Below are 24,068 nucleotides of genomic sequence, written 5' to 3'. Positions count from 1 at the left end.
AGGAGAGTTGCGAGGCAAAACGGCTGGTCACATGAGCAGAGATCTGTTTACAAACCCAAGGCAGAGCAAGAGCAAGGGGAGGAAGGGAAAGGCGAATTTGCAGGCGCTCTCTGAGCACCATTATGGATTGAAAGAGGAAGAGGGGAAGTCTGCCATGACAAAACCAGCTGGAGGTGCGAAGGGGCTGAATGCGACACACGCAGACACACTCTTGCACACACACCGCCTTTGTCTCTGATTTTTTTTTCTCAATTGAAGCAGCAGATGGTTAGAGGAAGAGTAGGATCCCCCCCTACGCACACACACACACACACACACACACACACACACACATCCACACACACACATCCACACACACACACACAAACACACACACACACATCCACTGACAGACACACAAACACACCAGCAAAACACCAAACCCAGCTAGAGGACTGTTGTCGACTGCATGGAGCTGTCCTCACTTTGTTTGGGCTTTGAGGGAAGCACGTCTTTGCCTTCTTTACTGAGGAGGAATAGCAACTGCAAGATCAGAGGACTGGAGGAGGAGACAACAGAGGAGACGAGAGGGGGATGAGACTTGTGAAAATCCTCTGTTAAAAAAAGCAGCTTTGGGAGGAAGACAAAGCACAGATTAATGCCAGATAATTACCTTCATTGGGTGCGGACTGTCATTTTGAACGCTGGATGTCATTGAAATTGGTGAAGGGACAACACTGCAGACACCAAGTGGAGTCAAAGAGGTCTCTTTTTTGCTGGAAATGTAAGTATTTCCTGTTACCAAGCAGCCTGCGTTGTTTACAACATTGTGATAGAGTGAGATTCAGCTTTTCACAATAACAACTCCTGATTGCACATGGTGTGAGGCATCTGAAAAACAATCATTTCTTGTCAACAAGATTTCTTTGTCTCTTCTTGTCTCTCCCCTGTGATGACATCATTCTCGCTGGGATCCAGGAGCACATGAGGTCTCCAGTCCCGGTCCAAACCCCAGTCCCAAATCTCCCAATCTTAACACGGAGTGGTTAATCCAGATTTGGGAATGCTGGGCAGCATAGACTGCTGAGCCAACAAAACCACACCTCCTGAGGATTTGTGGAATCTGAGCAAATCTGAAAATCTTGATGGTTGTTTTTGCAGGAGCTAACATAACCCAACAAAAGAACGATCCAGCTCAGGGTGACTGAATCCAGGCTCCAAAACAGATTCGGTGTCCGAAGCTCCAGCCCACGAGCTTGGCTCATCTCCAGCCTTCTCCTGACAGGGCCTGAATTTACTGCTGCTGCCTTGGGAGTCAAATTTCATGCAACCATTCCAATGGTGTAACGGTAAGTGAGTGGATTTCTCTTTCGTCTTTCAAATACGCGAGAGGTGGGAGCACATGTACTTACTTCATAAGCTCAGTTACTTAGTCTCTGGCTGCTAGCTAATGGGATCCACATAATGGATGTGCTTTTGAAATGGCAAATTACTGAGAGTGGAGGCCTCAGTTTGAAGAGTGAGGTGAGGGCACTTAAAATAAGCTGCGTTCAAGGCCATGTTTGTTTGACAGCTATGACAACTGCATCTGCAGATATTTTACTTTCTAAACTTACTTCCTGCTATAATTTAGTTTTTTCTGAATGCATCCATGCTTGATTCATAATTGTATCTCCCATTATGCTACAATAGGTCTTCCCCACACTACCCCCACCACCACCCTCTTGTAATTCCCCCCAACCCCCAGCCATGTCAAATTATCCAACCCATACCCCCCACAGTGTGCAAGCTGTACCCATTCACTCACTCTAAAGAGAGACACATGGACATTTAGAGGCTGGCAAAGAGCATCCTTGCTGCAAATTAATAGGAACACATGTGGCCTGTGGAAGTGGGGCTTCCTCCGCTATTGTTTTACCAAATGGTCCCTTGTCCCCAGAGTTCATTCTATTTAATACAACCCACCCCCTGCCACCTGCAGCACACACACACATCTATCGTACCACACAGAAACCGCATAGCCTTCCCCTTCCATCCCCCAAGTGCTGTCACACACACACACACACACACGCACACGCACACGCACATGCTAGCAATCACCTCTATAGAGTCTGCAGAACAGATGGTGGTGTGGCGGAAGTGGTGTCTGTCCTTCATGTTTGTCTTGTTCACAGCCAATTAACGCAGAGTCCTACGAGCGCCTCAGTTGCCATCACAGTGCCAGTCACAGCTCCATGGACACACCTGCATCCACACAGATACCAGTTATTACATCTGAGTCTTCACAAAGTATTTTACACTTTGTCCATAAAGTCAGAGTTGAGCCAGAGTGCTACATATACATTCAACATATAGAAGTTTTACAACCGCAGACACTAACGGCCTGGTGGGACCAGAAACCTCTGGCGGTACTTTAAACCCCAGTTAATGATCAACAATCTCCTTTTCTTCCATGATTCCTGCTGCTCGTAACTATATATTCAAAACACAGCGTTTATGGTCTGCAAATAGTGATTGTGGCTCACTTTTTCCTCACAAAGGGAAATGTCGTTCTTGCTTAACTGCTGTCTGTGCTCATAACAGAGCATTTGCGGCTACAAATTGCACAGTCTAATGTTTATCTACCAATTTGGACTTGAACTGTCACCCTTAACTACTGTACTCTGTAGATGTTTCAAGATAGGTGATTACAACAAGAAAGTGCACAATATTGCAGGACTGGGTGTTATTCTTTTAGGCAGTTCTCAATTTAGAGAAGAAAACACAGCTTAAACAGATAAAGGCTGTAAACAAATTGAAGATGTAGAAAAAAAACATGAAAGAAATGAGGAAGGGTTAAGAGTTCTAACATGTTGGACCCTTGAAGGTGACAAATGTGTGCAAAGTGTGTAATCTGTATTTGCAAACTCTTCCTGGCAGGATGCCTGTGTGGTTTGGGTTCTCAGCACTCTGAACACTACTGCAGCATGACGTCTGACATCTATCACCTCCCGCTCAATGTGTATGTCATTGTGCTGGGCATTGGCCTCTTCGTCTTCATGCTCAGCCTCATCTTCTGCTGCTACCTTTTCAGGTAGGTGGTTAACAATGAAGGTGGACGATCCAGTTTTGGACACCTTGAACAAGCATTGCAACATAACATGTGGCAGCAGGCTGAAATTGATTTATTACATCTTGAAGCAATGAGAACAGCAATCATGATTCATATTTATGGGGTGTTGCCCTGCAGAGCTGCCTAAATTGCAACATATAGTTTGTGTGTCAAAATAAGAAAAATGCCTGTTTACGCTTCGATTTTTGTATGTTACAACACACAGTATCATACAAAAGCATCCGAAGATGCTGCATATATTCACATATTCAACAGTGAGCATTAGATAATTGCAAATATTCTGGTATCTGCATTCAGAGCAGCCATCAGGAAACAACAAAATCTCAAAGATATGTCTGAGGTAATTTTGAAGCAACATCTGTATGGCATCCTGTTTTGTATACCTCCCTTTTACTGGCTTATATTTTTATATTACAAGTGGATCAAATATCTGTATATTACGAGAAAGCCAGCAATGGTAAACTCAAAAGACTCCAACTGTGCAGCTTAACATAGTGTTTTGGCACCTTTCGCCTGACTGGTTTCATTTACAGTTTTGGTTCACTTTCACTTTTCTCACCAGTGTTGTTTTTAGACACAGCAGGCAGCTTTTGTTAGCAAAACCCGCAATAACCTGTCCAGCATCAAACTGCAGATAGGCAAAGTTAGTGACTAACTAGCTGACTCGCCTACAGGAGCCAAAAAGAGCTACACAGATAGTAAACACTGAGCTTAAAGTCACAAGTAATCAGTCCAAATGCAAATAGCGAGAGAAGATACCATCTCAATATTGCATTTACAGCTTGTTATACTGGCCTCAATTTGCCACTTAGTGCAAATACCACATTTTTAGTACTCTTCTCAAAAATGTTTCATCAAAAATGCCACAATTAAACAAAAAATAAGGTTTCTCTTAAATATTGAAGATTATAGGCCACAAGAATCCATCTGGCTGTACGGTGATGTGAACTTTCATCAGTTGAGACTTAAATTGCAGCCCCAGTTTTCATAAATGAACACTGACGCCAATTTAACCACAGTAAATAGACCGTCGTGCAGTGATGGGAAACCTGAGTGGTTCCGTCAAAGAGCAATTTTCTCTTCACAAATTGCTTCATTCGAACAAAAGTGAAGATGTGATGCTTTATAATAATTTCACAAACAGATGGAGGTTGGGAGCCACTGAGCTGAGTTTGATACCACGGTTTGATACCACGGTCTCTGTTCTCTCTGTGTGTCTCTCTCAGGTTGAAACAACAAGGAACCAGGGAGCAGTTCAGCTACAATGAGGTATGTTGCTGCAGTATCTGTCACTGGGGGTGGACATGTAACACCAGCTTCTGATGCACTTTATAAATACTACCACAGTATCTCGCGCCGCTGTCGTCAACCGTGAAACCTGACCCCGCCCTCTATGCGTGACCTTGACCACATCCACGTGTCATTACCTACACTCTGGTTTTAAAATGTTAATCCAGTTGCGGTGTGAAAGTGCCCCATATGGTGAACAGGTAGGAGGGCGGTGCGTTGACAGGAGGTAACAGCGTTTTCAGCCTTGGGGAAGGTTGAATTTCAGCTGCAACTCTCTGCATTATGCTTATTTCAAGATTATTTCTTAAAACGATGCACATGATTTTAAGCCAGTTCCATCTGAAACCACCTTAAGTGCACAGATTTTCTGCAGGACGGTGATGCTGACACGTCATTCACATAATCATCTCCCTCCTCTCTCTTTTTCCCACGTTAGGTGGTGCTGAAGGGAGCAAGCAAGAAACTGAGTCTTCTTGGAGTAAGTCGGTCTTTCTGCAAAAGCCTGCGCATCTCGCATATATGTAAAACAGTGTGCATGTTTCATACTATTGCTGTGTCAGCTCGGATGACCCATTATGAGCTAGGAGGATGTGACCGTTTAACTCAATCAGATTCTCCTTCCAGATGTGATTAACACGCTGCACGTAGTCAGGGTGGAGACGTCCTGAAAATATCTTTAAAAATGTCAGTGTGAGAGTGGCTGCAGATTGTAGGACTCCAGGAATAACTGCACTCATTCAAAATGCATTATCTCTTCTCTGTCTCTTGTGAGCCCTTAAAAGACTGCTTTTCAGAGGTTTTTTTTTTTTTTTTTTTAACCAAGGCATGGGGTAATTTTGGCTTTGAATTCCATGTCCAATTTCTCTTTTTGAGTTATAAATAGCCCTTTTTTTGCTTTGAAACATAATTTAGATAAAAGCACAATTCCAAAAACAACAGCTTGCTTGTTCAGTTCAATTCAATTTCGTGTAGAGAGTGCTAACTCACAACATAAGTCCTCTCAGGGCACATCAGTAAGAACGAGTTCTTAAAATATTATGTTACACAGAGAAAGCCAACAAATCTAACCGTTCCCTTTGAGTAATCATTTAAACAGATGAATTTATCACTCAAATTTAGCTACAGATGACAATATTATTCGCTGCACACAGTGTTCTCTTTGGAAAAAATTCACATTAACTGACCTTGGTGTTATTTTTGTCGGTGCAGCAAACCTGTGCGGTGTGTCTGGAAGAATTCAGGACCCGAGATGAACTGGGAGTGTGTCCGTGCTCACATGCATTTCACAAGAAGTGAGTGTTATCAAACGGGGAAGTGTAACCCTGTAAGGGAAAGAAGGTTAAAGTGAGCTTCATATTCAGCAGTCAAGAGAATTGCCTGAGCTTACAGCTTAGATTTTCTACATGTTAGTGGTGTTCGATAAATGCTTCATGCTGTCTAAAATCCTCTTTTTCAGTTTGTGAAACATTTATTCTAATTTTAAGAATATATAAAGAGAGGTTTGACTGCTTTCTGCATCAGGGCCACATTATGAGCACATCTGCATCTAAAACCACCAGGTATAGAATATAAGCTGCACTACATCGTCTGGCAGAGACTAAAAAGTTTCTGATTTGTGAAATCTTTATTCATGACAATGCAAGACTGAGAGATTCCTGTGCTTTTTCACACAATGACCATATTGAACCAGGTCTACAACTAGAATCATTATACTTAGACGAGTCAAATGTGGCCTAGATTGTCAAGAAGCTAAAATTGATTTATAACAAAGTTTCTGATTTGTTTGTTCTTTTTGTAAAAATACAACAAAACGGGGAGATTTCACTGTTTTTAAACTAGATTGTCCCAGGGAGGTTAAAGATCCTTTATTTTATTTTTGAAAAAAAAAAAAAAAAAAGATTTCACTACTTTTTTTTTTTTTTTAAATCACCTTTTGTTACTTTTTGCATCTTCCCCACATTAGACCAGGGTCAGATCTAAAATCATTATACACACACACTTGCTTTCTGAATTGTGAAGCCCAAATTCTATCTGTGAAAATGCTAAAAGGAAAAATTCACAGCTTTTTCGCATCCCTACCATATTTACTGCCAAGTTATAAGCTAACATCAGCTTTGTTTAAAGGAAAAGTTTGGTGTTTGAGGTAAAAGCAATGCTTATCAGCTTTCCTTAGAAGTTTTATGAGACGTTTAACACAATTTTCATGCCTGCATGGTATGCTTAGATGACGTCAGCTTAACTTAGCATAAAACAGAAAATAGCTAGCTTACCTTAGCAATGGTAAAACTTTAGTGATATTGTTAATAATATCAATACCCAACACATAAACCAATGCATAACCACAACCTGTTGTATTTTTTGCTAAATAAATAATAAATAAAGCCTTAATTTGCAAGTTTAGAGAGATTTTCATACCCTCAGTCAGAGCCCAGGCGGCAGTTCCCCTGTATTTGTTCTTTGAACTAAGCTAACTAGCTACCAGTGGTATTTATAAATGAGTAACAACCTATCTTAACAGTAAGATAGGTTGTGACTTTCAATAAAGAGTAACATATCATTCTTTACTCTTTCTTTGCAAAACAAAATGTAAGTGTGTTTTGTAAACTGCCAAATAAATTAAAATGCATTACTTTTGAATGGAACAGAGTATTTCGAATTCAGCCATTTCCACCAAGAACAGCCATTGTGAAAACTTAATTTAAGGTGCAAAATGCATCAGTTTAACTTGTCAGTGAATAACAATGTTTTTAGCTTTAGAAAATGTATAAATTGCATTGCATTTCATTGCTCATCATAATAATACATCAGGATTCTTGTCATGCAGTATTATTTTAACCTGAGTGTTAACCCTTTTTGTCCTGACAGGTGCCTGCTTAAGTGGCTGGAGATCCGCAGTGTGTGCCCCATGTGTAACAAACCCATCCTCCGGCTCCACACAGACACTCCCCAGGGTGCTGAAGGTCCCATGGACCCGGAGGAGGTGTGAGAGACTCGGGGAAGAAGAAACTGGACTCCCCTTACAGAAAACACACACATTAAACACACTAGAGATGATGAACAGTGGTCATGTTTAAGACATCTCACAGGAAATGTTGATAACGATCCAAGTGGCAGCGTCTGCTGCTGACCTTTGAGCAATATGCCTTGGTGGGAATTGGATATTGATAGCACCAACATGATTTGGTCGGATCAGTCACAAAGAGGGTGGATGAATAGGATCTTTTCATAAAAATGCTCCTAGTTCTACTTCCATGTTGCACTGTTCACCAAAAAATAAAAAATGACATGAAAAGGAGCCACATTAGAGAGCTGGATATCATTGCCACCGTCACTGGACAACTAGTGCAGCACTGCCAGGGACAGACAACACTACAGGCATTGAGCAGGACATCAGAATACAGGATCAGTATGGATACCTCTATTATCTCAGGGGTGTTACCAATACAGCCAGCACAAACCATGTCAATCACCCTATAACCCTGTGCCACACATGCATCTTCAAAACTGCCAATGTAGGTGAAACGCTTCAGCAGCCGGAGGTCGCCACAACCTCCGACTGAAACAAAGACCAGCTGGATTACAACCGACGATTTAAGTAGACAACATTACCGATTGTGTCCCAGGCCATTTTCCTTCTAAAAGAGACTGATAGAAAACTAGTCTTGCCTGTATGTATTGTATGTAAACGTCTCCCTATATATTGTTATTTTGTATTTTAAATAAAGCGTCATGTAATGTATTGTAATGGTGTTGGATTTATTGAAAGGTCAACTGGTTAATTAACAGAAACTTTTCACACAAGGAACCTTTTACAAATCTGTTCAAAAACGCAGTAAACTAAAAGTCATTACATTAATTGGTCTCTTCATAGCTCATATTCTATATCATACAAAATGGTTAAAATTGGAAGATGACGAAATGTGAAATACAGGATTGCTTTTAACATTTCTAGATGATCACAACCCACGGTACAAAGGTTTGTTGTGTTCTGCAACATTATGTAATCAAACAGACTTTCAGGTTCAGCAGGTTTCACCAATCCATGACAGTAAAAAAGCAAACATGTTTATCACTTTGAGGAGGAACCTGTATGAGAATCTGCAGCCACAAATGTGTTGGAAATCAAGTGTGGCACATTGCAGTCTGAGCACATACACAACAGGGTGTGTGTGACTGTATAATTGGTCTTTAGTTAGCAGCCTCTGTGCCTTTCGCTTCCACAAACTCCATGGCCTTTTCTTTGACTGCCTGGATGCTCTGCGGCGTGCCATGCTTCTTCTCATACTCCAGATAGCGCTTGAAGAAGAATTTGATCTTCTTCACAGAAACACTCAGGTGGATCACTCGATCAAAGAGCGCCCTGCAAGAAGCAAGGAAGTTGGAACACACCATGAAATACTCTCTATGCATTATCAGGGAGCTGGTTTTAATTTGCCTAACCAGCTCACACTTGTCTGTTTTAGCAATTTAATAGTTAAGATGTGTGGAAAAACTGCAACGAAGTGAATAAAATGCATTAAAAGTAACAATAAGAAGGAGCTTTTGTCCACCTGACATCCTTCTGTGATCCATGTTTGACCATGAGGTCTATGAAAATGGACCAGAGGTCGGTGCGTTTTGGGTAGCTGGACAGGACTTTATCAAACATGTTGCGACCTTTTTCTGCATCGCCGTAACGGAACTCCAGCTGAGCGAACTTGGCGATCACGTCCACACCTGAAAGGAAGAACAACAATAAATAAAGGTTAAAACCTGTGGAGATTCACAGTTGGGACAACAGAACCTGAATGCGTAAATTGCTTGCTGATGTAAAGTGCTTATTCAAAGGAGCCAGACTGCGTCAGTTTCAGTGAATGCAGACAAAGAATATAAATATATTTATATCCATCCATCCATTTTGCTCCACTTATCCGGAGTCGGGTCACAGTGGCAGCAGGCTAAGCAGGGCATTCCGGACATCTCTTACCCCAGTGGGGTTTTTCACTTATTCCCTGGGGATCACAAGGTGTTCCCAGGCCAGATGAGACATGAAATCCCTCGAGTGAGGTCTGGGTCTACCCCAGGAACTCCTTCCAGTGGGACGTCCCTAGAAAGCTTCAAAAGTAAGGTGCCCAGGAGGAATGCAAATCAGACGCCCAAAACACCTCAGCTGGCTTTTTTCAACATGAAGGAGCAGCGACTTCACTCTGAACTCCCTCTGGATGTCTGAACTCCTCAGCCTATCTCTAAAGCTGAGCCCAGCCACCCTACAGAACAAACTAATTTCGATGGCGTCTATCAACAGTCTCATTTTTTAAGGCCCTACCCAGAGCTCATGAATATAGGTGAGAGTTGGAACCTAATCAACTGGTAAATCGAGAGCTTTGCCTTCTGGATCAGCACCATCTTCACCACGATGCTCCAGTGTCTGTGCATCTCACGCTCCAGTTTATCATCACTCAAGAACAAAGTCCAAGAATGTGAACAGACATTGTAATATTATGTGACAACGTGTCTGTGCTTGAACAGGCCATCTTACTTTCTTTGGAGGGTAGACTCTTCAGCGCCCTCTGCAGGAGAGCAGTAGCAGCATCACTCTGACCCTGCTGGAGCAGGAAGGTGCCGTAGCTCAACCACACCGCCTTGTTGTCACGGAAACGCCTCACCATCGTCTTATACAGGCCCTCTGCCTCCTGGATACAAATACAAACAAAGCACACAACACAGAAACATGTAGACATTAGACGGTGTACAACTTTATCTTTTACTTAGCTCAGGTAAGTTAAACACTCAGTAGGTTGAACCTTGGTTTTGTCAGACTTGGCGTAGATGTCAGCCAGCTGCTGGTACACTGGCATGGGCTCACAGAACTGCACCGCCCGCTCAAACACCTTTTTGAGGCTCTCTGCAGTGCCGTACATGTTCTCCAGGTTCAGCAGGGCCACCCACACATTCAGCTTCTCCTGCTCCTCCCTGAACCAGTGCAGGATAGTGTTATGAAAACACAACAAAATGTTGTTGTAAAGGACGATTATTTTGATTTCAATCTTTCTCTTTTTTTACATATGTAATAATTAGTGACCTGAAGGAGATCGTTTTGAGGGCCCTCTCAGCCACAGCACGAGCCTGTTCGATCTGTGTAGCCTGCAGATGATGAGCCATGTACTGGAGCCAAAGCAGCGAGCTGTTGGGTGAAGCGAGAAGCAGACGTTCGAAGGCAGCGGCGTCCTCGGGCCGCAGGCTTGGATCCATCAGCTCAGTCTCTCTCTGTACTAGGGCTTTCTCTGCCGCCTTCTTCTCCTGCTCCAGCTCATGGCGAGACTTCTTCTGGGGCTAGCAGACAAGAGGAGTAGATTTAAATTGAAACAGGACGGAAAATAGAACAAGTGGTGAGATAAAGTCAAAAATCGTTGGATACAGAAGAAACAGTTCTAAATAAAGATGTTTAAGAGATGATCTGTTGTGTTTGAGGTTTGGTTCCATCAATAACCTTCAGATTGTCACTGCTCCTTTACATTCATCTCACCTTGGTGCTTCCATCTTGGTCTTCTCCATCACTGGAGTCTCCGTCCTGCGCTGCAGAGGCAGGTTTCAGTGAGCTCAGTCCCACGTCCCAGGAAAAACCTGCTGCCACCTGCAGTCTGGAAGGACCTGCTGAGGTGGTGGTCACCTCCTGAGAGAGGAAAATACAACTATATTTTAAGATTCTGGAAAGTCAGTTTACTTTACTTGAAACTACAGAAGTTTCCAGGAATGGAAAAATTACTCAGCAGGTACCTACTTTTGCAGGAACAGATTTTACGTCATCTTCTTTATCGTCCTCTTCTCTGAAGTACACCTCTACCCCGCTGTCGCTGTCATCAGTTTTTGCTTTCTTGTTCTTGTTCTTCTTCTTCTTTGGGACTTCAGGCTCTGCTTGTTTCTAGCAAATGAAAGAGCAGTAAACCAACTTCAAGGCCGAAATAAACCACAATAAATTTCATCCTCTTCCAAAGTCCATGTGCAGCTTAAAATTTGTGTAGTCTGCTACAAGGCCAAGTGTGTGCACGCTTGGCAGTAGTGTACAAGCACAGAATATGCAGATACAGCCTACAATGCATATCTGCAATAGAGTCCTCCAAACAGACTAGAAAAGTAGTATAGTATCAACAACAATGTGTTTATAATGGAGTATAATCTAGATTTTTGACACTGATCAATGCAAAATTTGTCACCGTCAGTATCTTTAAAGACTCAGATAAGTAATGAGGCTCTGAGAACTTAATGGGCCTCTGCAGTCTGTGATTACACATTTAGAAGCCTTTTCCATGAAAATAATACTTTTGTACTTAAAATGGCTTAGATTTAATTTTACACCATGGCTTCCACTAGAATATACAAATCTATAAAGTTGCAGTGTTTCTCTCTGCTTAGTGCTTCACTAATCTATGCTACACAATTACTAAGTATAATATTGGAGTAATTTAGCTGTACATGTTGAGCTGCAAACTGATTCTGAAGAAGAGGAAAGACACAGAAAGCCACACTCCAAATGTTGCCAGGATTAGTTCCTTAGATTTGTTATGAATGAAATCCTGGAAGCCTGAATCAATGTTTTTGAGATAGTCATCTGTACGCTGCAGTTTAAGGTGGAGAGGCTCAGTTATGATGCTTGCTTATGATGTGTATAAAAAAAGCAACACTATATGTAAATGCTATCAAGTGTAAAAAACGACATTTCATTAAGCTGCATAGTGAGTCATTCACACTGTGTTTACTATTCAGTGTGGAACACAAGTGAAGGAAAGAAAGTTTGACGTGAGTTGAAGAAAACTGAAGCTGCCTTGTTACCTGTTCGCCCTCAGGTAGCTTGCGTTTTCTGGTATTCTTAATATCGTGTTTCTTCTTCTCCTCTCCGATGAGACGCAGCGGCAGACCAAGAGACTCTGGAAGGATGTCTGGCTTCCCGGTGTCCTCAGGGAGCAGAGAGAGGTTGACGAAATCCTCCTCTTTGTCAATACTGAGGACGAGAATAGAAGGAATTGCTGACTTAAAAATAACACGACAGCATGGATCCTACAAATGGCTGTTACTTGCGGAGTGTCTTATGTCATCTGTATTTTGTCACTGGATCCTTCCTGTTTGCCCAAATCTATTCCTGTTATCTGGTATGAATTATTTTCTAACACTCCACATTCAGGGATTTTTTTTAGCCCTCATCTACAATGAATAAATGTGTAACTTTGGCGACACTAAAGTCACAGAAATAGTGAAAAAATCTAGACTGAATCTACAAGTGCGTTATTAAACTAAAAGCTGTAAGGTGATACTTTACCTGACAATTTTGGTGGTGAGCAGTGTGTTGGGAGGCAGGTGAGTAGACAGGACTGCGTGGTTGTTGACAAAGTACTTGGTGGACTGCTGAAGTTCGGCTCTTCCAGTGATGCTTCTTGACAACCTGGAAAACAAACATATAGAATAAGGATGTGAAAGAAGACATAATGAGGAGGAGAGAGGTCATGTCGTGATACCTGCTGACGTTTTCTGAAACAATCCAGAGCATGCTGTTCCTTTTATGAGTGTTTCTAAGCAGTTTGTACTATGAGTCCAGTGCCTGACGAGTCTTTCGGTTACCTGATGAAGACTCCCTGCTCTCCGACAGACTTCACGTAGCCTCTGATCGTCTGGCCTTCCTTCAGCTGGCTGACAGACAATACTTCTGGGTCTTTTACTGGCTTCTCCTGCTGTGGGTTCAGCCTGGAGGAGCATATAGAAAGAAGACACATGTTCTCTGAAGCGCTGACAAACACTTGCAAATCCAGGATTTACAATGACGTCTTCTCATACCTTGATGGACGCAGAGACAACTGCCACTTGCCATTTTCATTACCTAAAAGGTAACACCTGGGGGGAAAAAAGAGGCAAAAAATTAAACTCAGTATCTACTTTAAGGCAAGTAAAATATAATATAGTGGGTGAGTGATCATTGAATCAAATATTCAGCTTTGTCCGATTATCACTATTGTGACATTTTAACAGATTCACATTGAATCTATTTAATTTAAAACTACGCTACTCTGGCTCTGATGCAGCCGCCTCTCTCCATCTGTAATCACCACACTGTGATCTTGACCAATGTCCCACCCACACCACTATCCGACTGCTTACATGTAACAAGTAATATACAATCAACAGTCAAAGATAAATGTCTCTATTATTTAAGTATATATAAACCATAAATAAACAAAGACATATGTTGGAGTTTGTGTTGTACCTTTTTATTTTTACTGTAAAATTCTGGTTCCAAATATTGGTCTGTATGACTACTTAATAATCAGTATGGACTTAAAAAACATGTCTGTCAAACCCTAGTTTTGAAGGCAGTTAGTGGTAATTAAAGAATCTGTGACCGTTGTTGCTAAAAACTGATATTCTGCCAATTACTTGCCCATAATTGGATTCCACTAAGATCAAAAAATTTCATTTTGAAAACCAGGATAAGTAGGATAAGATTGCAACTGACATTTATAATTCGTTTGTTTGGACTAAACCATAGTGAATATGTTTGTTTCTTATAGGTGAATAAAAAGAAAAAAACAAGATATGTAAAATTTGGCCTAATATATCTTTAAATCTGTGTTTTGTCTCTTTTTCAGCAAATAAATTACACTGAAAATACAAGGGTAAGGAGGGTGGAGAGTGAGTTTGCAACCATGGCTATATGGTATGTTGGGCATCAACCAGATAAATAGTGGTGCTGGATTAGTTACGATGTTATCCTGTGTACTATTAACAGGGCATCAATATTTACTTTTTAAAATGTCACCCCTACTCTGTATTTAATCTACCTTAGACTGTATGCATTACATATTAAAATAAGCTTTATCCAAAGGTAGTTGCTGCATCTACTAACCTGAGAAGCTGATCTTTGCTGTAGGCATCCAGCGGGTTTGGCTTGTAGGCATCAGCAAGGTCAGTGATGGCAACAGTCCCGTTGCTGCCAAAGGGAAGTTTAACCATCAGGCCAACTTGTGGCTGAATATTAGTCACTATCCCCAAAGCAGTGCTGCCTTTCTCCAGTTTGTGGACACCTGGGAAGCAAAAAGAATCAAGGAATCAAATTAAAATGCAAGTAATATCAAAACGTCACATGCAAAACACACAGTCTGAGCTGCTCCTACCTGTGAGCGACAGCACAATGCGATGAGGTGTGACATCTACTACTCTAGCACGGACTGCTTGGCCCAGTTTGTACAATTTTTGTGGGTGGCTGGCGTCCTACAAACAAGCACAACATAAATAAGTTTAAGTTCGATCAAAATTTATTTTCTCCTCAGATTTAAATGTCTTTTCAATCACGTCTATGTTCTATATATCTTTAAAAACAAATACCATGTAGACACAGCAACTGTATCAACTCACTTTTGGATCAGTGATCATTGCCAGCAGTTCAACTGTCCCAGTAACACAAGGATCAGTGGTGACTTCCAAAGACTTCCTATCTGGATTAAACTGGCGACAGAAAAATAGACACATTATGAAAAAACACAACAGTGTTTATGTAGTCACAACTCTGGCTTTCTCTTCTATTGAACATGTTTTTTGTTAACATTTAAGCTTTGAGGAAATTGCTATGATAAATCAAAGCCACCTCTGGCCAACCATCACAATGCTTAATGCTCACCTTTGATACAAAGCATGTAATTTCTTCCCCGACCTTGTAACTGTTCAGTTTTTCTTTTGCTGTAACTGGTTTGAAATCTACACTCTTATCCAGTTTGCTACAGAGAGGAAAGAAACAGAATTGAAAACAGACAAGCCATAAAATGTGCAGAAGCTGGATGAGAAGATAAAACTACACAAGCATTACAGCACAAAAGGTTTATATTACTGTAAATGCCATTTGCAGTCACCATACAAGTTTGCTGCTCAGATCTATGACATAACATAACATTCAGGCTATCGTGTAGCATACTATGATAATGAAGGCCGTTATAATTAGAATATACAGTGAATTGTACTATACTGTTACCTGGGTATAAGGGTGAGCTCAGAAATAGTGTATCTGAATTTGGGATGAGAGAATGGCAAGAATCTGAAACAAAAACAGCCGACATTAATTTCAAGTTCAAGAAAATGTAAAGAATAGCTATTAAGAAAAAACATTTCTACAGGGATTTATTGGTTCAGTATGCAACACAAACAGCATGGTAACATCGAAGAAAATCAATGTGCAAAAAAGCCACAGGAGCCATGTTTACCTGTGACTGGAGGCTTCTCGTCCTCCGATGACTCTGGCGGTGATCATGCTGCCCACCTTCACCGACGACGTGGGGAAGGATCCCAGACAAACCTCTGCAGGCTCAACCACTTCAGACACGTGGACGCTACCAGCGCTTCCATCCTCCAGCGTAACCTGAATGCAGGTGGGCTTCACCGTCCGCACTTTCCCCTTCACGATTTCACCGAAGCAGTGACCCTTAGAGCCCGTCTGGTTTTCCGAGGTCGTGCGCTGTCGCTTTGGTGCGGTGCGCTCCCACGACACCAGGGGGAACCCTTGTATTTCTTCACAGCTGGGTTCTATAACTTCCACTGCCAAGGTCATACCTGCCTTAAGCTTCTCCGACTCAGACAGGAATACATCATTCAGGCGGGTGCTTGTTTGGATCACAGTCAGCTGTGCCGTATTATCCAGTGAGACAACAGCAAAGTCTTTGTCTATGAACTGCACCATCGCTGTGTGTTTAGATTCTTCAGTCAACTGTGAATAGAAAAATCAAAACACAATGCAATCGCAACAGTGAAAAGCTGAAAAAAGTTCTGTAAATTACTATTAAAGCTTTCAAAGAAATACAGCTGAGTTAATGTGAAAATGTGTTTTAATATGAAACAAGTGAACAAATAAGACTCACAGACTTCTTCTTCTCCAACAGCTTGGGAAGGATGGAAACATGGACACAACTAGACAAGATGTCAACATGAAGGACGACCGCTGTAACCTTCTGCGCCTCGGTCAGGTTAACGCCTGAAAAACATGCAGCCAAAAGGAAGTTATTGTTTACATGTGTGCACATCTTAAACTCTTCTTGTGGAATAACTTCTCTGAAGCCTTCTGACATTACTAGACTCTGGATCAGTATAGGGGGATACAACAAAACCGGCTGCAGCTTGGTTGAAAGAAGATATACTCTCAACAAACTCAAAAACCACAACTATTACACTACCACAATGCAGGGCATGCACTGAATTTACTCTACTGCACTAATAGAAACTAGACAACTAAAGATTGATTGAAAGACAACTACATCCCAAATATGACAATGAATTCATAAACAAGAAATTAGGAATTTTAGGTTTGATAATTTGAAATTTTCAAACGTTCCTGGTTCAAAACTTACCCATGATGTGGTGCTTGGTGGCCTGAATGGTGGCACCAGCCAAGTCATCAGATATAAACGTGGCACCCTCCTTCACTGTATCAACGGTCAGCTTCAGCTTCTGACCAACAGACAGAGCAGCCAAATTTTGGCGGAGTTCATCGTTACCTAAAAGTAAATCAAAATAGGAGATGCTGTAAGCACAAATTATCTTATGTTACAAATAAGCATCCTCCCATTAGGCTGTATATGAAAGTTGGTTGTAGCCTCTGGATCTGAAACATGAAACCAATGCAGAAGTGAGTTAAAACCTGCATTCTGTCAGCAGGGGGCAACTTCTCTGGTTGCAAAAAGAAGTCAGATTGTATAGAAATATGTTTAAAAAAATTACCCCACTTCTAGCTTGATTTGTTACCTCAGTAGACATTTTTCCTAATGGGTTTATAGCCTCAACCGCTACTTTTAAGTCTTCTTCAGTACAGTATGAAGTTCACTTTGCAAAATACTGTCCCAAAAACAAAGTCAGTGACATCCAAAATGCCAAACTCAAGGTCTAGTTTTAATCTCTACCTCATTGCTTATAACTTTTTCTAGTTTTTAAGAAATGTTTTTTGTCATGCCTAGTTGTTATTGCACAGCTTGGGGAACAGAGACTTTGCATTTCACTGTGAGCATGTGACAAATAAAATCTCTTAGTCTTGATCCAGGATTCAAAAGGGGTAATAATTGGTGATTGTGGCTACACCAAACCCTTTAAATAAAGCATATGGAGTACAGCAAATCATCACATCTGTTATCGTTTAGTGAATACGATCCCAGAATCTTATTTAAAACAGAAAGACACAACTGCTTATATCTAATTAACTTCAGAGAGAAAGAGAAAACAAACCTCTCCCAGCCAGCATTTCAGTCACTGCTCTTCTCTCCTGCAGACCATTAATGAGTCTGGTCTGAGTGTCCCCCTGCGGAGAAATGACCTCTGAATTCTTCAGCGTGACCAGAAATCGTCGCTTCTCCTCATCCAGGTTGGTCACTTTAGCAATCACCGTCTGGCCCAGCTGGAAGGCAGTCGTCGCATCACTGAGGAACTTATCGGTCATGGCCTTCAATAAAAAAACAGAAGAAAAGGTTGATGAGGAACACAAATAAATTATTTAAAAGTAGATATTCTCAGATTAGAAATCAAAACTCCTCACTTACTGATTTGGGTGCAAGACCAACAAGGCCGTATGGGAACTCTACAAAGACGCCATAGGACATGATGTTCTTGATCCATCCAAACAGCTGAGTTCCAACTGTGATCTCAGAGAAGTCTTTGGCAAACAGTCCTTCCTCCATCGACCATCTCACTGTTGGCTTCTTGGTGAGAATCTTTAGATGAGAAGCAGCTAAGGAACAAAGACAACTTTCCTGCTCTTCATGTTTAGGATGTGTAAATGTGCTTCCCCAGACGGACAACAAAATGTTTCGATCTGTATAGAATCAATCAATTAAAGCAGAGTTGAGATTAACTTTCAGTTGTAAAACAGGATACAATATTCTGCTTGTTCTTGCTGATGCAGTATAGGTTTGAGATGATGTCTCCTTCCTGCAAGCTCTCCCACAGCAAAGAGCAGTTGGACATGTGATCAGAAAGGTGCATCGTGGGTAGTAAAGCATGGACGTCATCGGGGAGGATGGCCACCTTCAAACCAGTGACTGACTTCTTCAGCAACCTCGCCTCCACCCTCTACATCACATGAACATTGCAAATAGAAGATAAGAAGAATGTGATGGATCGAGACACAGAAAAAAGACAAACCAAACACAAGGGCTTCATCTTACCTTGCCCACCTCACAGTCAAAGTGAGGTTTGGTAGCATCCTCTGTTTTCCCCTCTAGCGCTGCCTTAAATGACAGCACCATCTTGTCCTTCTCCGGGTCACACTGAAGAACTTTTGCCTTTAACACCTGAACCATTAAACATATAAAAACTACTTATCAGGTGCAAAGACTTTGTGGTTCTCAAACAGAAATATAAAAACAGACGCGATTCTACACGTTTGATGTCCTCACCTGCCCGACATAGAAAACTTCCTCAGGATTGATGAGGGGCTCGGAGCTGAGCTCATGAACCGGCACCAGACCCTTGACGTTATTGTAGAAACGGACGATGCAGCCAAAGTCTTTGATGCACACGATGTAGCCGTGAGACACTCGGCCAGGACGAGCATCATTATAACTGAGGAACAACGGCAGGGAGCTGTCCACCAGAGCCTTCTTTCTGGTCAGGTACAGTTTCTTATTCTCTGCATCTACAGACAACACCTGTAGGCACATATTCACAAACACAAAGGAATGAGACAAATATGAACGATGGTATGAAAAATCTGTCCACACAGTTAAATTATGTGGGGTCACTTAGAAATGTCCTTATTTTTGAAAGAAAATCTTTTTTTTTTTTCAATGAAGATAGCAATCAGAAATACAGTCTGGACATTATTAATGTGGTAAATGACTATTCTAGCTGGAAACAGCTGATTTTTAATGGAATATCTACATAGAGGTACAGAGGAACATTTCCAGCAACCATCACTCCTGTGTTCTAATGCTACATTGTGTTAGCTAATGGTGTTGAAAGGCTAATTAATGATTAGAAAATCCTTGTGCAATTATGTTAGCATGTGAATAAAATTGTGAGTTTTCATGGAAAACATGAAATTGCCTGGGTGACCCCTAACTTTTGAACAGTAGTGTATATTATGAGAAGCCACGATTTTTTCTGGTCTTGCTAACACCTATAACAAATTGTTTTTTTTTCCATTTTTTTGTAAAATAAATAATCAAAGACATGCAACCATTTTTGTTGCTTTTTAAAAAGTACTTCTGGCATTATAACTTTATCATACTGCACAAAACGTTTTTTCAGTTCTCTCTACTTCTACTTATGTCGTTCGTTGTAAGACTTTGTATTGCAGAGAAAAATGAGCCCACAATGAGTAAAAATGTAACAAAAGAAAAAACACACAGACACTGCTTTGGGTTCACGAGGTTTAAAAGTGAGAAGTGCACTGACCCGACATTTGATCTTCATGCCCTCCATGTACTTCTTCTCTGGGTTCTTGAGGACGATGTCAGAAAGGTGCGTCCGAGGTACCAGACCTTTAATGTGGTCAGACAGATGCACCACCATCCCATGATTCAGCAGGACTGACACTGTCCCCTTGAAGGAAGAGACATGTGGATGTTAATTGAATGTGAGACTGACTCAGGGGATTAAAAAATGACTGCACTTTAAAACAAGGGTTCGTCAACTGTCCCTACACATTCAGCATCACTAATTTCAATTATCAAACTGGAATTACTAAGCAAACGGTATTTTAGATTATTGTCAGTCCTAATCAGTATGGGCCTTCAAGACACATGATCTTAATTTCAGCAGATAGCAGCCAGGATAAGCAAAAAGCAAATTCACTGTCTGTAGATGTGACTGAGAGTGTGTCCGTTTACGGTTTGATGGAAAAGACAAGAAACATAGCTGCTTCAAAATTTCCATATAAATGTCAAGATGGGATCTTTGAATGATTACTTTTAGGAATTACACTTATTTGCTTTCTTTCCAAGTCAAGCTTCCAGACAACCTCTCAGTGAAAGAAAACTATAATGTGTAGTTTTTACATGTATGTTTTTATATGGGTTAAATAAGCAAATTGTAATCTGTTAATTACTGAGCTTCAAATCTGATTTCAATACACATTTTATTGTGGTCTCATTCAGTTAAGATGCACAAAGAGGAATTTTCCTGCAAAAAAATGGAGATAGAGAACATATCCTCTTTCCTATTGAGTTAAAGATTTTCTTTATTTGCCTAGATAAAGTCAGGGTGATCTACAGTCTTTCAATTCCAATCGAAAAATTTAGAGCCTACCTTGCGTATCTTATTTTGTCTAATATAACTGTATTGTCCTGCTAGAGCAGCTCTGTCTTCTGTTGCTTTAACATTTTTTTTAAATTAATCAATTCAAGTCGCATGAGTCACTGGAAAGGAGATGTTTTGTATTCTTACCTCTACAATCTGACCAGCCTGGAGATCGTGGTATCGAAAAAAAGGCTTCATGATTATACTCCTGAAATCAAAAGCTGGTTGTCAATGCATCAGATTAAAAGAGTGAGGTCTGTGCCTACTGTGGAATAAGACAGAAAAATGATGTTCTACATACTTGCGCAAACTAACAAAATGAATTTGGTCCATGGGGCTGAAGTCCAGAATCCTGCAGGTGTGCGTAGGCATGGCAAACACTCTGTTTTCATTAGCTGGCTCATGAGACTCTTTCAGGTGGTTACTCTGTCAACATCAACAACAAAACGATATCAACTGAAGGGTGCGGTGGCAGAATATTTACAGGCAGCATTTATTATTATCAACAAAGACTCACATGCACAAAGGCCAAGGTTTTGTTGGGCAGTTCCAACATGGCTCCAGACATGTGGTGCATAGAGGTCATCCTGCACTCCTTCACCACCTCACCAATCCGGTCCCCATCAGCAGGAACTGGGTCGACTGCAGTCCCGGACTGAACGAGGTGGCTACGGAGGCTCAGTCCCACCAGACGGGTGGATGGTTCCGAATACAGCACACATGCTTGCACCTGGGTGGACGGATGCAAAAGAGGAATCATAATCTCATATTAGCAAGTGGTAGAAAAACAATAAAACGACACAAACACTGCATCAGACACACCCGGTCAGTTGTACCTGAGCTCCCTCAGTGTAGCTGGATGTCTGTCCTGGCTCCATGTGGAGAACATCCACCTGGCCACTAAAGGAGGACAAGAAGTCCAGGAGCAGGCCGTGTTTGGTCACCTGCCAGACCAAAATGCAGATTATATTAACTGAAGCTATGAGATTAGCACTGACAGAGTAGTCTACTGGACATATTTGGACAGCGCATGTTTTCGTATCATTATGTGATACTCCTACGGCATTCGTCTCTACCTTCTTAATAGTAGCTTTGACCAGAAGGCCAGGCAGAAGGTTGGTGAGGTTCCAGCCCTGCTTGGTTTCAGCACAGGCCTGAGCAATGGTGACGGGGTTGACAGAAAGGTGGACCACACGGCTATCGCTCTTTACGTCTTCTACTTGACAAGTCACATACTGACCCACTTTTAGCTCTGTACACATGGGGAACACATAAATGCCTTTCATAAAACTGAAAACAACAGCAGGGCACAAAGCATGTGAAGCAAAACCCTACTATGTACAACAAAAAAGAATGCAGCTAACCAAGATGATTTTTCTAAATGTGTGCAAAGTATGCTTTCATACCTCCAGGGTTGTTCTGTTTAGTTTTGATGGCATTCTTCAGCAGAAAAGCTTTAGTTCCACTGATGCCGATGTCAACTATGCAGCCATGATCCTCCACACTCTCCACAAACCCAGTCAAGACCTGAATCACAAATAATAATATTATATATACTGTTTTGATGATTATTGTCTTCAAATTTAAATGAAATAACTGCTTCACTGATGATGCTCATTAATGACTTACCATGCCAGCTTTCAGAGAACTTGAGGTGAGACTTTTGTTGACCAGCTTTGGGTTGACAGACAGCTGGATGCTAAGAGATCCTCTCTTAGTTCTATCCAATTTCGCAACAATACATCTGAGCACCATGCCAGGGTGGAAGAGGTGTGGCAAAGAGCAGATGTCCTGTGAAGCAAAAGTACAGAAATATATCTCAAAACATCCTGTAATGTCTTGCATGAACAGCGTGGAGAAAATGACACCATTGCAGACTCATATCCATTGCTTTGTACTGAAACGGCCCTCCAAACTGAGCCAAAATCACAACTTCCACAATGTTCAAATCCTCACTCAAACAGCTGGACTACCTCTGTATCAGCTGCATCCAGTTGCTCAGCGAGCAGCTTCGCATATGAGTCGCAGATGTTTTTGATGCTGAGGAAGCCTTGCAGGCCACAAGGCAGGCTGACCATCACTTCAAAGTCTGTCACCTCCTTCACACAGCCCAGCATCAGCATGCCCTCTTTCACATTCTGAGAAAAAGAAAACAGATAGTTCCTGAGCGGAGCATCCTGCCAGATCCTCACAAATTCTTCTTATGTGATATTATTTTAATTCACAGTAGTGTCAAGCTAAAAATAATACTAGAGGAAGTGAATCTGCTTATCGCATCTAACAAGTTATAAATATACATCAGTTACTGACAAATGTTTTACCTTGATATGCAGAATTTCCACACATTTGGCTGCTTTGTTGAGTGTCAGGCCATCTTCTTTTTTCTCGACTGTCTTTTGCTTCTTTATCTTCTTGCCGTCATCCTTGGTGGCCTGCTTTCTTTTCTTAGTTTCTGCTTTTTCATTTGACTGTAACAGACAAGAAAACTATTGCTTACTTTGAAGTACAATTTACTGAAACCATCTCTAATCGTAATCTACAGTCACAACTAAACAACATAGTACGTTTAAACTCTGAACCCCAAAACCCATCAGCAGGATTGAAAGTGACACTGTCTTCAGAAAATATCATCAAAATGACCCCAACTTGTCAGTGACATAATCAGTGATTTGGCGTGACAACGTAAACGTTTTACACAGTCAGCCAGATGCAAAAAAAGATAAAGGAGTTGAAGTCTACCTGAAACAAGTTGTCCACTTCAGCCCGCTGCACCACCTTCTTACTCTCACTGGGCTTCTTAGTTGTCCCTCCTCGAGGAAAGTCTTCCTCCATTGATGCCATGTTTGTTGTTTAAGACGTCTGAGAAAACCAAAGCCACTATCAATGAAAATAACATTTCGAAACCTCTAAAAGGCTATAAATATATTTTTTAAACTACTTTCCACAAGTAGACAGGCGACACTGAATGGACACAGGATTCTATCAGTCACTAACTACAATTCAGTTTTGCAGTTGTGATTATTTTAGAGCGTAACTGATGCACAGATATAAAGTCAGTATATCAGTATAATTACATAAAGCCCACATAGATCTTCTGCATTCCTGCTTTACACCAAGCTACCACGCAAAGTCCACGACATACCATAGCGAATGTTGCAGATTCTGATACTAAGGCTAAAGCTTTAACGTAACAAATATACGCCAAGTCGCTAGCAATAAAGAAGCACATTCAGATAGTCTCTTCCTATATTTAAATATATATTTGTATATAGTATCACAATTATGAGTATTTACTCACATCTAATCCCCGTTTTGACGACATCAAAACTCACATGTTGTTCAGCAACACGCCATGGCAGCGACCCGGAAGACCAAACTCATGTGGGCATTTGATTCTTGTCCAATCACGGAGAAGTGAGGGTGATTGGCATCACTTTTAGCCAGTCCGTAATCG

The 24,068-nt window shown here is 41.3% G+C and overlaps 2 protein-coding genes across 5 annotated transcripts; one reads left to right on the top strand and one right to left on the bottom strand.

Annotated features, from left to right (window-relative positions):
• Window positions 1–19: 19 nt before the first annotated feature.
• Window positions 20–8,120, top strand: zgc:175214 (uncharacterized protein LOC557610 homolog). 3 transcript variants are annotated; one of them, XM_055009941.1, is made up of 7 exons: window positions 20–173; window positions 1,141–1,328; window positions 2,899–3,052; window positions 4,318–4,360; window positions 4,818–4,859; window positions 5,591–5,673; window positions 7,247–8,120. In XM_055009941.1, exons 2-7 carry the CDS (start codon window positions 1,304–1,306, stop codon window positions 7,365–7,367), a joined length of 468 nt encoding a protein of 155 aa, XP_054865916.1. In that variant the 5' UTR covers window positions 20–173; window positions 1,141–1,303; the 3' UTR covers window positions 7,368–8,120. The 3 variants fall into 3 exon arrangements, with proteins under 3 accessions (XP_054865916.1, XP_035805399.1, XP_054865914.1); XM_035949506.2 differs by having other exon boundaries at window positions 31–763; XM_055009939.1 differs by having other exon boundaries at window positions 31–763; window positions 958–1,328.
• pdcd11 (programmed cell death 11) lies at window positions 8,117–23,984 on the bottom strand. Of its 2 annotated transcripts, none has more exons than XM_023273194.3 (36): window positions 23,913–23,984; window positions 23,354–23,473; window positions 22,936–23,082; window positions 22,588–22,752; window positions 22,244–22,405; window positions 22,021–22,141; window positions 21,691–21,866; window positions 21,451–21,558; window positions 21,132–21,344; window positions 20,916–21,040; window positions 20,762–20,822; window positions 19,772–19,918; window positions 18,772–19,023; window positions 18,541–18,666; window positions 18,251–18,445; window positions 17,917–18,087; window positions 17,606–17,819; window positions 16,738–16,884; window positions 16,252–16,364; window positions 15,601–16,100; window positions 15,372–15,434; window positions 15,024–15,120; window positions 14,762–14,851; window positions 14,521–14,617; window positions 14,253–14,430; window positions 13,187–13,243; window positions 12,974–13,096; window positions 12,675–12,797; window positions 12,191–12,359; window positions 11,142–11,282; window positions 10,887–11,033; window positions 10,443–10,693; window positions 10,165–10,333; window positions 9,900–10,053; window positions 8,932–9,097; window positions 8,117–8,741 (listed from the first exon to the last, which is right to left on the bottom strand). In XM_023273194.3, exons 2-36 carry the CDS (start codon window positions 23,453–23,455, stop codon window positions 8,570–8,572), a joined length of 5,442 nt encoding a protein of 1,813 aa, XP_023128962.2. In that variant the 5' UTR covers window positions 23,456–23,473; window positions 23,913–23,984; the 3' UTR covers window positions 8,117–8,569. The 2 variants fall into 2 exon arrangements, with proteins under 2 accessions (XP_023128962.2, XP_035805394.2); XM_035949501.2 differs by having other exon boundaries at window positions 23,947–23,965.
• Between the last annotated feature and the right edge of the window lie 84 nt (window positions 23,985–24,068).

Source organism: Amphiprion ocellaris, chromosome 4 (genome assembly GCF_022539595.1).
Source record: "Amphiprion ocellaris isolate individual 3 ecotype Okinawa chromosome 4, ASM2253959v1, whole genome shotgun sequence".
Taxonomy (NCBI): domain Eukaryota; kingdom Metazoa; phylum Chordata; class Actinopteri; family Pomacentridae; genus Amphiprion; species Amphiprion ocellaris.
This window is presented reverse-complemented; position numbering and strand designations above follow the sequence as displayed.